General features: G+C 43.6%; 1 protein-coding gene across 1 annotated transcript in view; it reads right to left on the minus strand.

Annotated features, from left to right (window-relative positions):
- The window catches only part of lrrc73 (leucine rich repeat containing 73), a 103,390-nt gene extending 85,764 nt beyond the window's left edge, over window positions 1-17,626 (minus strand). The window contains exons 1-2 of the mRNA XM_069883587.1: window positions 17,237-17,626; window positions 14,657-14,817 (exon numbers count right to left, since the gene is read on the minus strand). Coding sequence (XP_069739688.1) covers window positions 14,657-14,817; window positions 17,237-17,508 — 433 coding nt within the window. The 5' untranslated portion in view covers window positions 17,509-17,626. The remainder of the gene's footprint in view (window positions 1-14,656; window positions 14,818-17,236) is intronic.
- Window positions 17,627-18,128: the final 502 nt, after the last annotated feature.

An 18,128-nucleotide genomic window follows, 5' to 3' on the forward strand; every position in this document is an offset into this window, starting at 1 on the left:
GCATAACTTCTCCCATGTTTCATTCTTTATCTTTATGTTTAGATCTTGTTCCCATTTTTGTTTAGTTTCCTCGTTCTCCTTTTCTTGTAGTTTAATATACATGTTTGTTACGAATTTTTTGATTATCATTGTGTCTGTAATCACATATTCAAAATTACTTCCCTCTGGTAACCTCAGACTGCTTCCCAATTTGTCCTTCAAGTAGGATTTCAGTTGGTAGTATGCCAACTCTGTATCGTGAGTTATATTATATTTATCCTTCATTTGTTCAAAGGATAATAATTTATTTCCTGAAAAAAAATTTTCTATTCTTTTGATCCCTTTTTTCTCCCATTCTCTAAAGGAAAGGTTATCTATTGTAAAAGGGATTAGCTGATTTTGTGTCAGTATTAGTTTTGGTAGTTGGTAATTTGTTTTATTCCTTTCTACATGAATCTTCTTCCAAATGTTGAGCAGATGATGCAATACTGGAGAATTCCTACGTTGTACCAATTTTTCATCCCATTTATATAATATGTTTTCTCCCCTATTTTATCTAGTTCTAATCTAGTCCAATCTGGCTTTTCCCTTGTTTGATAAAAATCTGATAGGTATCTTAATTGTGCGGCTCTATAATAATTTTTAAAGTTTGGTAGTTGTAAGCCTCCTTGTTTATACCATTCTGTTAATTTATCTAGTGCTATCCTCGGTTTCACCCCCTTTCCATAAAAATGTCCTTATTATTTTCTTTAACTCCTTGAAGAATTTCTCTGTTAAGCGTATTGGTAATGTCTGAAATAGGTATTGTATCCTTGGGAAAATGTTCATTTTAATACAGTTTATCCTTCCTATCAGTGTTAGTGGTAAGTCTTTCCAATGCTCTAAGTCGTCTTGTAATTTTTTCATTAGTGGATAATAATTGAGTTTATATAGATGACCGAGGTTTTTATTTATTTGTATACCTAGGTATCGCATTGCTTGCGTTTGCCATCTGAATGGTGATTCTTTCTTAAATTTTGAGAAATCCGCATTATTCATTGGCATTGCTTCACTTTTATTTGCATTAATCGTGTACCCCGACACTTCTCCATATTTCTTCAATTTCCTATGTAATTCCTTTATTGATATTTCTGGTTCTGCTAAGTATACTATTACGTTATCTGCAAAGAGACTGATTTTATATTCTTTATCTTTTATTTTTATCCCTTTTATTTTATTTTCTGTTCTTATCAGTTCTGCTAGTGGTTCTATGGGTAATGCGAACAATAAGGGAGATAGTGGGCATCCCTGCCTTGTTGATCTGCTTAAGTTAAATTGTTTTGATATATATCCATTTACTGTCACTTTCGCCAATGGCCCCTTATATAATGCTTTTCTCCAATTAATATATTTCTCTGGTAAGCTGAATTTTTGTAGTACTTTGAATAAATAATTCCATTCTACTCTGTCAAAGGCCTTCTCTGCATCTAAAGCAACCGCTACTGTTGGAGCTTTATTTTTTTCTACTGCATGAATTAAGTTAATAAATTTACAGATATTGTCTGTTGTTCGTCTTTTTTTAATAAATCCAGTTTGGTCTAGATTTACTATTTTTGGTACATAGTCGGCTAATCTGTTGGCTAATAGTTTAGCTATTATCTTATAATCTGTGTTAAGTAAAGATATTGGTCTATATGACGCTGGTGCGAGTGGATATTTCCCTGTCTTTGGTATTACTGTAATTATTGCTGTTTTGCATGAATCTGGTAAGCTTTGTGTTTTATCAATCTGGTTGATTACTTCCAGAAGGGTAGGAATTAATAAATCTTTAAATGTTGTATAGAATTCTATTGGGAATCCATCCTCTCCTGGTGTTTTATTATTTGGTAGTTTTTTTTTTATTATCTTCTATTTCAAATGGTTCTGTTAATTTATTTTGTTCCTGTTTGTAATTTCGGTAGTTTAATTTTAGTTAAAAATTCATCTATTTTGTCTTCTTTCCCTTCATTTTCAGTTTGATATAATTGTTCGTAGAATTCTCTGGTTTTCATTAATCTCCATTGGATTATATGTGATTTGCTTGTCTTTTTTCCTTAATGCCAATACCATTTTCTTAGCTTGTTCTGTCTTAGCTGCCATGCTAGAATTTTGTGCGTTTTTTTCCCCTAGTTCATAATATTTCTGTTTTGTCTTCATTATGTTCTTCTCCACCTTATATGTTTGTAGTGTTTCATATTTTATTTTTTTATCTGCCAATTCTCTTCTTTTAGTTGTGTCTTCCTTCATTGTGCTAATTCTTTTTCTATATTTGCTATTTCCCTTTCCAACTGCTCTGTTTCCTGATTGTAGTACTTCTTCATCTTAGTTACATAACTTATTATTTGCCCTCTGATGAACGCTTTCATTGCACCCCATAGTATAAACTTATCTTTCACTGATTCCGTATTTATTTCAAAGTACATTTTAATTTGTCGTTCAATGAATTCTCTAAAGTCCTGCCTTTTAAGTAGCATGGAGTTTAATCTCCATCTATACATTCTTGGTGGGATGTCCTCTAACTCTATTGTCAATAACAGGGGTGAGTGGTCCGATAATAGTCTAGCTTTATATTCTGTTTTCCTAACTCTGTCTTGCATGCGAGCTGATAACAGGAATAGGTCTATTCTTGAGTATGTTTTATGTCTACCCGAATAATATGAATATTCCTTTTCTTTTGGGTGTTGTTTCCTCCATATATCCAAAAGTTGCATTTCTTCCATCGATTTAATTATAAATTTGGTTACTTTGTTCTTTCTGTTAATTTTTTTTCCCAGTTTTATCCATGTTTGAATCCAAATTAAGGTTGAAATTCCCTCCTATTAGTATGTTCCCTTGCGTGTCTGCTATCTTCAAAAAAATCGCTTGCATAAATTTTTGATCTTCTTCGTTAGGTGAATATACATTGAGTAAATTCCAAAACTCCGAATATATCTGACATTTTATCATTACATATCTCCCTGCTGGATCTATTATTTCCTCTTCTATTTTAAACGGCACATTTTTACTGATTAATATAGCTACTCCTCTAGCTTTTGAATTATATGACGCTGCTGTTACATGTCCTATCCAATCTCTCTTTAATTTCTTGTGTTCCACTTCAGTTAAGTGTGTTTCTTGTACGAATGCTATATCAATTTTTTCTTTTTTCAGTAAATTTAGCAGTTTCTTCCTTTTGATTTGGTTATTTATTCCATTAATATTTAAAGTCATATAGTTCAACATAGCCATTTCATACTTTCCTTTCTGTTTCCTCATCATCACCTTTCCTTCTTATCCATTTCTGCTTTCTTTTTTTGAACACTTTATAAGACATTTCTAAAACATAAAACATTTTCCTTATTCTCCTATCTAAAATTCCTTTAACCCCACTATCCCCTCCCCTTCCTGAGTTGCCCTTTGTCCCTTGTCGGGCAACCACATCTCCCCTCTCCATTTGGATTTGCGAGTTCACTCGCAAGCGTCAACTGATTTCGCAGTGACCGTAACTCTTCCTCACCCAGCCCCCCCAGAAAAGATTTTAATCTTCATATATAACAAAGGTCACTCTCTTAATTCCCCCCATACTTCCTTTCTTCCCTTTCTTTCCCTTCTTAGTTCTTACCTATATTCCATTTTTTTTATACATACATACACACATACACATAGTTTGTTGTCATTTTTGTTCTTGTTACATATCTTCCTCTCTCTGTCTGTTTTGTAGTTGTTCTGCAAATTTTCTTGCTTCCTCCGGATCCAAGAATAGTCTGTTTTGTTGCCTTGGAATAACTATTTTAAGTACCGCTGGATACTTCAGCATAAATTTATATCCTTTTTTCCATAGGATCATTTTTGCTGTATTAAACTCCTTCCTCTTCTTCAGGAGTTCAAAACTTATATCTGGATAGAAAAAAAATTTTTGACCTTTGTATTCCAGTGGTTTTTTTGTCTTCTCTTATTTTCCTCATTGCTTTCTCCAATATATTTTCTCTTGTTGTATATATTAAGAATTTTACTAGAATGGATCTTGGTTTTTGTTGTGGTTTAGGGTCTAATGTTCTGTGTGCCCTTTCTATTTCCATTTCGTCCTGTAATTCTGGTCTTCCTAGGACCCTGGGGATCCACTCTTTTATAAATTCTCTCATATTCTTGCCTTCTTCATCTTCCTTAAGGCCCACTATCTTTATATTGTTTCTTCTATTATAATTTTCCATTATATCTATCTTCTGAGCTAACAGCTCTTGTGTCTCTTTAACTTTTTTTTTAATCAGATTCTTCTAATTTCTTTTTTAAGTCATCTACTTCCATTTCTACGGCTGTTTCTCGTTCTTCCACCTTGTCCACTCTTTTTCCTATATCTGACATGATCATCTCTAATCTATTCATTTTTTCTTCTGTACTTTTTACTCTTCTTTTTATTTCACTGAATTCTTGTGATTGCCATTCTTTTACTGATTCCATATATTCTTTAAAAAAGAATATATCCATGTACTTGCCCTTCCCTTCATCTTCCATTTCTCTGTGTTCTTCCTCTTCTTCTTCTGAGTCCACTCCAGGATCTGTGTCCTTTACCTCTGTCCCTTCTGGTTTTCTTGTTGGTTTGTTTGTTTTATTTTGTTGGGTATTTTTGGTCTTCTTATTTTTACTAGAAGTGTCTTGCTGCTGGTCTTCTTCCTCTGGGTTGGTCATCTGTTGTTTCTTTGATTTCTTTTTACTCTCTTCTTTCTTGTTCTCGTTATTTTCTATGTTTTCCTCTTGTTGCTTTGTTGTGGTTGTCAATTTCAGCTGTGGAGATCGACTCCTCAGCTGGTCCCCCCTCCCGTCAGTATTATTTTTGTCTTGCGCATTGCGCATGCGCGACTCCTCGCGCATGTGCGGTTGCGCACTTTTGTTTGGCTCCGTGAGCCATTTTTGTAGTCCCAAGTTCGGGGCTTCAACTGACCTTAGGGAGCGGGCTTCTCTCTCCGCGGCGGGGCTCCTCGGACAGGTAAGGCCTTCACCTTCTTCTTCTGACGTCCTTTCTTCTCCTCTTCTTCCCGTTGCTTTTGGCTTTTTTTTTTGCTGCTATTTTCTCCACACCTTTACTTTCACTTTATTTTGGTTTTTGTGTTTGTGCCTTTGTTTTTTCACTGTCTTTTTTTAAATTTTCTGGAGAGGGCTGGATTTCCCCAACCGGCCACTACTTCATCACGTGACTCCCTCCGAATCTCAGCATGTTAATGAAACATCAGATTTCCATGTTACAGTGACACATTTCCTTGCTATTACTAAAACCAACTTAACAAATTTTAATTGAAAATCTGACAGTGATAATTTAGGAGTGACACTTTCAAAATTTCCTAACAAAAGTAATTCATGATTTAAAGGAAAGTTCACTCAAGTTAATTGTTGCAAAAATTTACTAATAGAAACCCAAAAAAGGGTTGACCTGGAAAATATCTTCTGTCCCTTTTCCTGTAATTAGGAGACCACAATTGCCCACAGTACTCCCAGTGTGGTAAAACCTGTTTTACATAGCTACAAAATTACTTCATTACTTTTATAGAATTTCAGTAGAGGGGTGGAGCTCACTCCCTTGTCTGCATCAATGGAACTGAGGTAAAGATCGTAGTCAGCTTTACGTCCTTGAGTATAAACATCTCCAATTATCTGTTCTGTCATGGTGACCAAACCGCTAAGAAATTGCACAAGCGCCTCTACTTTTTCAGAGCCTGAGGAAATTTGGTGCAGCACTAGTGTCCTACAGATGCACCATTAAAACTTTCCTGTTAGGATGCATCATGGGAAATCATACAACTAAGATCACAAGAAACTGCAGACAGCTGTGAACCTAACTCAGACCATCATTCTCCATCAATACTTGTTGCTGCCTTGGAAAAGTAGCCAACACATTAGAGTACTCATCCAACCCTGGTCACAGACTCTTTGCCCTTCTTGTGTCAGGAAGAAAATTCATGAGTGTGAGATCATACATAACCAGATTTAAGGAGTTTATTTACTGCTCCTATTGTGGAAGTAAGGGTCTGCCAGAGGAGAGATTAATGTAGATTGATCAATTTTAATTAACATCCACATGTGCCTTGCTGCTTTGTGAAAAGATGCAGGGAGGGTTGTAAATACTTTGAGAAGTGTGGGGCCCCATGACGTATGTTAGGCAAATTTCAGGCTGCTAGTAAATCTCCGATAGCCTTGAGTTACTCAGATTAGGCGACTTGCAAGAATGAAGCTCAATGAAATGTATGAATGAAAAGTGTGAGACGAATCTATAGGGTGTACTGACAATCACCACACCAGCAGTGCGAGTATAAGACAGCTTTAATAAACTAATATGTACACTGAGAGGTCTTGTCTCTCTGCAAGACAAACCTGGAAAGCTAAACTGTAGCTCTGGGATGCTTTATATACAAGGTCACTGGGATGACCCCTGGTGACCTAGTGGTGTAATTACATATCGCCACAGTGTCATCCTGAAATTTGTTCTAAGGTTGAAAGGTACTAAATTTTAACTCTATCAAGACTTCTGAATGAACCCAGTAAAATGGAAGTTCCCTTTGTTCTGACTCACTGATCTCTGTAATTCTGTTATGTTGCACTCAGTACTCAGTGGCGGATTAACTCCCACCCAAGCCCCTAGTCTGAGCTTTAGTAAGGCACCCCCCCCAACCTTGCCTCCTCCCTCCCATATTCTAAATTTATCTGCTGAGTATGTACTCGGGTTGGGCGTGTGTACGCTGTTCTCGGTGATGGCTGGATAGAATTGATGGGCCAGGTGGCAATAGTCCGGTGGGGAGGGGTGCATGAGGAGGGAAGGGGCTGGGCTGGTAGTGGGGTGCCTTGGTGCTGGTAGTGGAGACCTCATCGCTGGGCTCTGTCATTGACAACCACCCACGTAACCAGTTCGGCTGTGTTGGCATTTTATCTCCTGAGCCTTCTGAATCGGGTTCAGAGAAATAGCTGAATATGAAAAACAACTGGGTAAAAATCAAGCATCGGCGAATTTCTATGATGCAATCTACTTTTATCTAATCTACCAGCAGAATACCCATTGTTGCTCAGGAAATAAACCATACCTCTGACATGGAACCAATTGCAACTGCATTAATGGAAGAATACTCAATGTTAACTGAGTAATTGAATTCAGCATTTTGCAGGTTGGCTGTAGTAAATGGTGCTAACCTTTGGTTGGTGGCTTTTGTTCATGCTGCTTGGAGTCTTGCTTGTTCTTCCTCAGCAGACTCTTGTTTCTGCTCATGGAATGCCTGGGGCATCAGCACTGAGGCAGGCCTGGTGCTGTTCTGTTTCCCACTGCCTGCCCCTTGCCTGGTTAGAGGCCTGAGCCCTGAGATGGGCGTATCATTGCTGTTCTCTTTCCTGCTTCCTGCTCCTTGCATGTCTGGAAGCATCAACAGTGAGGCAAGATTGATGTTCCTCTGCTGTCTCTTTGTATGACTGTGACCTTGTGATGAGCTTCTGCCAATGTTGCTTTGCTTTTTTGGGCCTGTAGCGACTCACCCACATGACAAGCGAATAGCCAGCAACACCTGTGGAGACGATTAGAGCCCAGAAGTTGACATAATTTCTGCTGGGCGTTAAGGACTTAGGAACCAGGCGTGCCTTTAAAATACGCGATTTTAAACTGGTAAAGCAGTTTTATCCAGAACTCTGCAAGGCTCAGTGTATTCCTTTAAATTTAGCGACTTACCAGGTTACCAGCCACATTGGTGCCCTGAAGGTGCAATGGTATTTGGACTCGACGCAACCAACTCCAGCACCATGGACAACATGAATGACTTAACTTTTCAAAATGCCGTTTCACTGAAACTGCCAACTTTCTGGACCATTCAGCCCCTCATCTGGTTCCAGCAGGAAGAGGCCCAGTTCCGGTCAGGAACATTGTCTCAGATGAGATCTGATGTTACTACGTGGTGGCTGTGCTCGACCAGGAAACAACAGGCCTCATAATGGATTTTCTACAGCAGCCTCCAGAGGTCAGCAGATTTAGGAACTCAAGACCCTGTTAGTTGGCACATTCGGCCTCTCACACCACATACAGGCTGCGCGGTTGCTACGGATGAACGGCCTAGGTGACCGGGCCCCGTCAGCCCTAATGAGTGACACGCTGGTACTAACAGATGGCCAAAGGCCATGCCTATTCTTTGAACAGCTCATTTTAGAGCAGATCCCAGAGGACATCTGCCTCCTACGAACAAACAAGGATTTTTCTAACCCATGGAAAGTGTGGCGCGCCAAACAAAACAACGGGGCCAGTGTCAGAATTAGTGCTACGTCATGGCCAAAGGCCACACTGCATTCCATCAGTTAAACCTGCAATGCTCGCACTGAGCAATGGCACCAATGACACCAATGAATCTTGGTGTTTTTACCATCAAAGATGGGGAACTGACTGCCATGCTTGTTTCAGGGAAACAAAAAAGCCAGCTGCCATTAATGGTTACTACAGCTGGCCACGCAGTAGCCTCCTGTTCATCTGGGACAGGCACTCCAGGCGCAGATTTCTAAAAGACACAGGAGCTGAAATCAGTATCCTGCCCTCCTCAAGCCACAATAGGGGCAGGCGGACCTCATGGTGGCTAACGGCAGCACCATCTGTCCAATCCACCACCACACAGACCGCCCCCTTGCAATTTGGTTCAAGCTGATTCTCGTGGATATTTACACTGGCTGCGGTGTCACAGCCATTGCTGAGGGCAGACTTCCTCTGTGTGCTCAGTTTGCTGTTGAAACTGAAAGGGTGGGACTGGTCAACGCCAAGTCTTTCCAAACCTTTCTCCTTGGGGAGGCCAAATTGCCAGCTCCGCACCTTGACTCTGTCATATGCTCAGACAACAAGTTCGCCAGGGTGTTATCAGAGTTTCCGTCCATCGTCACACTGCAGTTTTCCGAAACAGCCCCCAAACACGGCATGACACACCATATCCCCACGCAGGGACACCCCCTGCACACCTGGGCCCGCAGGCTACAGCCAGACAAGCTCCAGGTTGTGAGAGAGGAGTTTAACAAGACGGAGAAGATGGGGATCGTGTGGCGCTCGGATAGCCCATGGGCCTCCCTGCTCTATATGGTGTCCAAGAACTCAGGAGGATGGAGGCTGTATGGCTGAATGATGCAACCGTCTCTGATAGATACCCAGTCCCACACATCCAGGATTTCACGGCCAACCTGCATGGGTCATGCATCTTTTCCAAGATAGACCTGGTGCATGGGTATCATCAGGTTCCAGTCCATCCCAAGCATGCCCCAAAGATGGCCATCATAACCTGTTCAGCCTGTTTGAATTCCTGAGGATGTTGTTCAGCCTTAAAAATGTGGCGTAGACCTTCCAGCGCCTCATGGATGCAGTGGGGCGTGACATGGACCTTCTTTTCATCTACCTGAACGATATCCTGGTAGCCAGCCACTTCCGCCAGGAGCATCTGACCCATCTGCGCCTCCTCTGCTGCCACCACAGCGACTATGGACTCACCAAGTGCCAGTTTGGCTGTCCACCATCAACTTCTCAGGACAGTGGATCGACTGTCACAGAGCGGTTCCTTGCCGGGGAAAGTGGAGGCCATTTGCCAATTTGCCAGACCTAAAACAGTCAAAAGTCTGCAAGAATTTGTCAGAATGGTCAACTTCTATTTCCGGTTCATTCCCTCAGCAGCCCGAATTATGCACCCACTTATTGGTTTGGTGTCCGGCAAGGCTAAAGACGTTGCCTGGATGGAAGAGGCAATGGCAGCATTTGACCAGGCCGAGGATGTGCTAGCCAATGCCACGCTCCTGGCCCACCACTGGACGGACATCCCCATGGCACTCACCATTGACGCCTCCGAAACGACAGTCAGCAATGTATTGAACAATTAACAGAAGGACAATGGAAGCCACTTGTCTCCTTCAGCCAACACCTGTGGTCCCCAAAACTCAAGTACAGCGTGTTCAACATGGAGTTACTAGCCCTGTACCTCAGCACCAGGTATTTTCCAGAAGGGAGAGAGTTCACGATCTTCACAGATCAAGAGCTCCTCACCTTCACGTTCGCCGAAGTGTCCCACCCTTGGTCAGCCCGCCAACAGCACCACCTTTCCTACGTGTCCAAATTCACGATCAAGTATGTCTTGGGGAAGAACAACGTGGTGGCAGGAACACTGTCAAGAACATCTATCCAGTCGGTGCAAGCTCCGGCTCCATGAATGGATTACACAGCACTAGAAGAAGCAAAGGAGGAGGACAGCAAATAGCCAGCATACCGACCATGCTCACCGGTCTCTGCCTCGAAGACATATCAATGGGGCCCAGAGGTAGCAAACTCCTCTGCGACACCTTCACAGGGCAACCACGACCCATTATACTGGCCACCTGGAGGTGCTGAGTGTTTGCTGATCCACCCTTCCATCCGGTCGACCACCCAGCTAATTGTGGAGTGGTTCATGACTCATGGTCTACTCAAGCAGGTTAGACACTGGGCCAGGACGTGCACACACTGCCAAACCTCCAAGGTCCAGAGACAAGTGAAGGCACCGCTGCTACCCTTCCAGCCAACGCACAAGAGGTTTGAGTCTGTGCTCGTGGACATCGTTGGCCCACTACCTGTTTCAAGATGGGCGAGGTACCTATTTATGATGGTGAACAGATTCATGAGATGGTGAGAAGCTGCCTCAATCAGTTACCTGACAATAGAAACATGTACCAGGATCCTGATCACAACCTGGGTGGCAAAGTTCAGCCTCCCCATCCACATCACTTCAGACATGGTCCATGATGGCATGGTCTATGGTCCATGATGGCACAGCTCCTGGGAACTCAGCTACAGTGAACAACTGTGTACCACCCCTAATCAAATGGCCTGGTGGAGCATTTCCACTGATACCTAAAATCAGTCCTGATGGCACAACTCCAAGTTGGGTAGACAAGCTCCCCGGGTGCTGCTGGGCATCCGCATAGCACCTAAAGAAGACCTAGCAGTGTCATTGGCTGAGTTAGTGCATAGTTCACCACTCACACTGCCCGGTGAGTTCATGCCCACACCCCGTGATCAAGGGGACACACCAACAGAGGTGCTGACCAGGCTCCAGGAGAAACTAGGGACACTGGCTCCACTTCTACCCTCCTTTGTGCCCAACAACCTGGAGAGTGAGTACGTGTTTATGATAGTACAGACCTATCACCAATGTATATAGTTACAGTATCTAGAGTGTAATGACTGTGCTTACAGCGATTGGCTGAGAACTTAGCCATGCCTACTGTCTGGGCCTTAAAGGGTTGTGTCCCTAGCCAGGTCGGATCATTCTGGACTGGTTGGCCACCTGTGAAGAGCTCCTGTCTTTTGCTAATAAAAGCCTTGGTTTGGATCAACAAGTCGTTGGTTCTTTCGACGAGCTCTACAGTGTTCATCCGCAAAGGAGCACACAGGCTGCCCTTTCAACGGCCATACGAAGGACCCTTCAGGGTAGTGCGACACAATAGGACAACCGATTTTTTGGATATTGGGGGCCGGGAGGAGACATTTACGATCGACTGTCTCAAACTGGCACACCTGGACGGACATTGAATGATCAGTCGTTACACCACCTACTAAGAGATGAGGCCAACCACGCAAAACAGACAATATACAGGTTACGGTTCCCGCACATCCCATCGCCAGTTCTGGTGGGGGGAGGGGGGGTCATGTATCGGCTCACCTGCATGACAAGCGAACCAGCGCCAGCAGCCACAGGTAAGTCCGCAGCCAGCGGCATATGCGGAGACCCTCAGTGCAGGGCAAAGCCACGGCCCAGAAGTTGACATCACTTCCACCTCACTGGAGCGCTAAGGACTCTAGGACCGGGCAGGACTTTGAAGCATGCGATTTGAAGCGAGTAAAGTAGTTTTCTCCAGAACTCTGCAAAACTCAGTGTGTTACTTTCGATTTAGTGGCTTACCAGCCACAGGCCCATATTGAACTGGGTTTGGCCATTAGTTTTTATTCTGAATGTATATTGATGCACAGATCTGTAACTAATTCAGGTGTGTCTGGTGCAAGTTCAAAAAAGGTTAAATTCAATGTGATCATGACATTCAGCATCAAATGTTATCCCTACTGAACTTCCTTGGACATTGTTAGAGTGCTCCATATTGATTTTCATAGAGAACAGATAAACAGACATACATGCACTAATATACATGAAATTATTAAACATATATTTTTATTTCTGCATGATTCCCCGGCCTTGCCTTTCCTCTAATTACATTGATTAAAAGAGAACGTTCTGTCCAAAGTCCGTTTTGCTCATGCCTCGACAACACATTTGAAAGCTTCTCAGTCGATCAATTCAGATTTATTAAATCATAAATACCTTACTGAAAATGCACAGGTATATTTTTGTTCAGTTGGGAGACTTGCATGTGAAGCATGTTAACTTGGGACATGGGCAGGATGTGAAAGGCTCTTGGGAAAAGGCAAGGTGACTGCAGTTTGCATTGAAAGGCGATGACTTTACCCCTGTCTTCATGGCAAAATGTAGGCTGAGACAGCAGTGAAGTTCAGGAAACGAAAATAGGCTGTCCCCCTCCTCTGGTCTCTCCCTCCCACCATGCCCTTGGGACACTCAAACTCAACCTATTAACTTTGAAATGATCCCCAAGATCCCCATTTTTTTTTAGGCAGATCACAATGACTTATGAGTTAAATAAAATCCTTAGTGACCCTTTGTGATTCTGACGCCAATTACCTTAAATCAGAGAGTTCTTCCACTGTGATCGGGGTTTATTCACTCCATCAAAACCATACCTAATTGTGAAAGCCTCCATAAATCCTCATGTTGATTCTCTGAAATGTGATGGATACAATCTCTCCCCATAACCGAAGGATTTCCACACCTCATTTACAGAGACCTCCATATATTTCCTGAAGTGTGTGACTCCCACCCCCCAACCAAGAACTGAACAAGACATCACAACTCACACGCTGAGTGCCCAGAGGCAGTTAGTGGCCCTCTGGTGGGTGCCACTGGGTGATTTTCTGAAAGGCCACTTCAGTGAAGTGGCTTCTCAGTCAATCACCCAGTGGCACTCACCAGCCCCACCAGAGTGCCACTAATTACTTAACGGTCTCTGGGCGCTCTGGGAGAACTGCTTTAATTCAACCCCCACTCTTCAATCATCCTCCACCTTTCCACCAAATGTTTAGATATTTAATGTCTCGCCAACCTAATTGAACATTAAAAATCTAATAGTTTGGTGGGAAACTGGAGGATTGCACACATGCAAATCTTCATGCCACCACAGTGCCGCCAACAGCTCCCAGAAATCACTGCACTGTCACTTCAGTAATGGCATGATGCTGACTCTGGCCCACGCTCCACAGTCACCTGCTTCACCTGCGCAGTAGGTGTGAAACGATAAACCGAGACCAAGGATACCCTTTACTGAGTAGGCTGAAGCCTAGGTCCTCAGGCCCCCTTACCCTCCGGGCCCCTAGGCTTCAGCCTACTCAACCTAATGGTTAATCCACCACTGCCAATACTATGTTTTTATTTCTGCAGTATGTATGGGTTGCACATAAAATGAACCTTCCCACTGTACTTCAGGCCTCAGTACACACGACAATAAACTTGAACTTATTCAGGCATGCAAGCCATACCCTTCTTTACCTCCTTTTCTACTTACTTGACCACTTGGCCATTTACAGCGAGTTAATTTCTTGGACCACCAGGTACCTTTGCATAAATCTGTACTGTTAAGGGTCCTGCCATTAACTGCATATTTATCGTTTACATGCTGAAGGGGCTGTTATTGCACTGTATCTCTAAATTAAACTAGATTAAATTTGATCTCCCAAAGTACACCTCATACTTGTCTGGATTAAACTCTATCTTCTAGTTCTTTGCCCAAACCAGAAAGTGATCTTTATCCTGTTGTATTTTTGAATCCCACTACAAAGTCCACAATTCCACCAACCTTTTGTGTCATCAGCAAACTTATTAACCCACCATTTGCACTTCAATCCATATCATTTACATGTCACAGGCACCAATCCCTGCAAAACACTACTGGTCACTGACCAAAATAACACCAGTATTCCACCAGTATCATCTGTTTTCCACAGGCAAGCTAATTCTGAATCCAAAATATCAAATCACCTTGCATTTTGTGTATCTTTATCTCCTTGATCTGCCTAATGAGGGACCTTGTCAAATTTCTGCTCAGAGCATCCTGGACAAAATGTCAGATACTGAGGCAAGAAGAAGCTTTTTTTGTCCTAATTCTCTACCCCATTGACTTCTGGATGCTTCATCACCTATTCCAATTATTTTTAATTTAGAGGTACATCATGATAACAAGTCTTTCCAGCACACAAGCCCACACCACCCAAATTGCCATTAATCGTGTATAAGGCTAAAACCGATAGTTTTCACTCTAAAGGAACAAATTTAGATGAAGATTAAGATTGTCAAGGTTCATGATCAACCATAATCTTACTCAATCTATATAGCCTATTTATTCTCATGTTCTTATAAATTTTCACACTCTTACTATTGGACACTATGCGATGTTAGTTGAGACGTTAAATCAGATAACCAGTGTTTGGTACATTTTCCTCATCATCCACAGTGAATCCTTCCAGGTTGAGTTTGTGGAGCATTCAGAGACTTGTTCATCCTGTCTGCTCCAGAAATTCAGCTGAAATGACACAAATTCATACCTGACTTTGCTCCATCAGGTGGTAACAGTCCACAGATGAGATTTATTGCTTCATCTCCCAGAACACAGTCTCCAAGGTCCAATGATATTAGAGAGGGATGAAGGGAAAGAGCAGGGTTGAGGATGGCCAATCCAGAATCAGTGAGAGGACTGCCATGAAGGCTACAAGAAATAAAAATCAGGTACCATTAGTTAATTAGTATGGCAAAATCTAGAATAACACAGACAAATTGAACATACAGTCAACTCCAATATTCTGGCATTCTCAGAAGGTTGGTCATATCAGACTAGAAAATTTTACAGTCTATTGAATGTTATTTCTATTAATAACTCAACACACCTTTTAATTCACATTTGCTAGATTTAACCTCACATTTGTAAAAATAATGTTGTCCTTGCTCTGTTCTGATCTCTCTCTTTGTAACTGTGTTTTATTTGTTGTAACTATGAGTGGGTTGACTTACTGGATACCACACAAAGCAAATCTTTTCACTGTACTTCGATACATATGCCAATAGATTTGAGTTCAGATTTTAGTTTCCATTGATCCAAAGGAAGTAACCACAGCTGAAAACTCTCTCTTCATTTCTTTAATGCACCAGCCCTTGCAAAGATTTCTTAAATTTCTACTGCTAATCCATTCTTCCTTTAGAATGAAGATTGGAATTCTACATCATACTCAAGCTAAGGCCTAATTAATATTTTATATAGTTCTAATAAGACCTCCCTGATCTTATATTCTTGTTTCAGCCATAAAAGGCAAGCACCCGGTTTGACTTCTTCATCAGCTTAACAAGAATTTGTGCATGCATTTAAAAATCCTCTGCCCCTCTTAATACACCACCATTTATTGTATATTTCTTTGCTTTTTTTCCCCTCCCAAATTCATTATCTTAAACTTCTCCAAGTTAAATGCCATCTGCCTCCTATCGCTATCTTTCTGGAATTTAGGGTGCTTTTCCTCACTACCAAACACAATTGTGAAGCCCTTGAAGTGTCTCAATTGCAGCATCAACATGCACATTTGATGGAGTTGATGCAGTTCCTAAAATTCTCATCAACCATTACCTTTTGGTTTTCTGCTGCAGTTTATTTTTACTCCATTTTGCCATTTTTCCTTCAATTCTATTGCTTTTTTTTAAAATGAGGCAGATCATTTTGAAACAGGTTGTCAAGACCTCACTAGGGTCAGGTTTTGTGGTACCGGGCAAGTTATCCTCCATCCTAAGAGACTACCTTAGAAGAAGAGTACTTGCACCTTGCAACAAGGATCATTATCTAAATGTTACCGTGACAGTTAGAGAATTTAAACAACCCTATAAACGATGTTTGAAATGGAAAAGAATGCTCTAATATCTATGAGGCGACCAGGTCTTTCCTTTCAGGAAAGTCTATCTGCCATCATGATGCAACTTGGCGCCTATTACTCTTGCTGCTACTCCGAAGGAGACAACTGCAGATTTATTTAGGCGAGTTCTGAGCATAGTGCAGAGGTAGTGACCGGCTTGTCTGGAAGAGGAATATTCCCCTGTTCAGGAGGAATGTGATGTGTTGAACCTCAAGTTTAAGGTTTAGCCTCACCCTGACAATGGATGAGCCAGAGGGTTTAGCCTCACCCTGACAATGGATGAGCCAGAGGGTTTAGCCTCACCCTGACAATGGATGAGCCAGAGGGTTTAGCCTCACCCTGACAATGGATGAGCCAGAGGGTTTAGCCTCACCCTGACAATGGATGAGCCAGAGGGTTTAGCCTCACCCTGACAATGGATGAGCCAGAGGGTTTAGCCTCACCCTGACAATGGATGAGCCAGAGGGTTTAGCCTCACCCTGACAATGGATGAGCCAGAGGGTTTAGCCTCACCCTGACAATGGATGAGCCAGAGGGTTTAGCCTCACCCTGACAATGGATGAGCCAGAGGGTTTAGCCTCACCCTGACAATGGATGAGCCAGAGGGTTTAGCCTCACCCTGACAATGGATGAGCCAGAGGGTTTAGCCTCACCCTGACAATGGATGAGCCAGAGGGTTTAGCCTCACCCTGACAATGGATGAGCCAGAGGGTTTAGCCTCACCCTGACAATGGATGAGCCAGAGGGTTTAGCCTCACCCTGACAATGGATGAGCCAGAGGGTTTAGCCTCACCCTGACAATGGATGAGCCAGAGGGTTTAGCCTCACCCTGACAATGGATGAGCCAGAGGGTTTAGCCTCACCCTGACAATGGATGAGCCAGAGGGTTTAGCCTCACCCTGACAATGGATGAGCCAGAGGACAGATAAATGGTTGGAGGAAATCAAAGAGAGAAATTCCTTTGGTACCTGAGTAGAAGGATTAAGGACTTTCTGCAGGCATCAAGAAAGATAATTGATCAGACATGAAGCAAAGTGAAGATTTCACATGATGATGACCTCGAGGTTCTGAAGCCCCCCCCGCCCCGGATGGTGCCCACCCGACTGCATTTTGAGAGCACGTTGCGTGAGGATAAATTTGTAACAGACACAGGAATTCAAGTCAATGCTCTCCCGAGGTTGCACAGCCCGATCCCGGGCCAGGGGTCAGCCAGAAGCCACGGAGGGTACTTACAACAAGGAGTGGATGGACCTGTTGGCGGCCAGGGCGTCTGCCAGCTGCTGCACCCGGGCCAGGGTGCTGACCACGCCAAGGTTGAGGTTGAGCTGCGCCAGGGACTGGCACTCGGCCACATGGCGGCTGATGCGGCCGAAGTCGCGGTCCGACAGGTGACAGCCCCGCAGCGAGAGCAGCCGCACCGAGTGGGCCCTCAGGGACTCGCAGATGTCCTTGACCTCGGCGGAGGAGAGGGTCTCCCCGGAAATCTGAATGGAGCCGGCCAGCATGGCCCCTCCGCGCGTCGCCGATCAGCCGCCCGTTTCCATGGACACCGCGTCCACCGCGGCCCAGCTCATGCCGACGCCCGCGCGCGCGCGCCCCCTGACCGTCCTGCCTGCCAGCCAATCCGAGGCCGGCGCGCTGCAACAGCGACCCCCGCCCCCCCGGCGGCGGAGTGCGGGACCTTTTGGCCGCGTGTCGGGTCGGAGGGAATTGGACCCGTTCGGGGGTGGGGTTCGGAGTCATCGTCACAGGGACGGTCATCGCGCACAGAGATGGAGGCCCCGCCCCTCTCGGCCAGCCTGCCCGACGCTCTGTCCTTGTGGCTGCGGCTTCTTCCGCAGTCCCTCCCTCGGGATGGACGGACGGACGGAGATTCAGTCCCGCTCCGCTGTCGTGGGGGAGCTGCTGAGGCCAGGCCTCAGTCGGGGTTGTGATGCACCGTTCGGGTCCCCGTCCTCGCTGCGACCACTTCCAATCCGTTCAAAAGGGAGCATCTTGTCTGAGTCACCTGGGGAAGCAGCAGAAAGGAGAGCAATGCACAGGATGGAATTTGGCTCCCCACATAATGCATTTAGAAAGGTGCAAGCCAGGGACAAGCAGAATTGACAGCTCGTTGTTTTCAAAT

Source organism: Narcine bancroftii, chromosome 6 (assembly GCF_036971445.1).
Source record: "Narcine bancroftii isolate sNarBan1 chromosome 6, sNarBan1.hap1, whole genome shotgun sequence".
NCBI classification, from domain to species: domain Eukaryota; kingdom Metazoa; phylum Chordata; class Chondrichthyes; order Torpediniformes; family Narcinidae; genus Narcine; species Narcine bancroftii.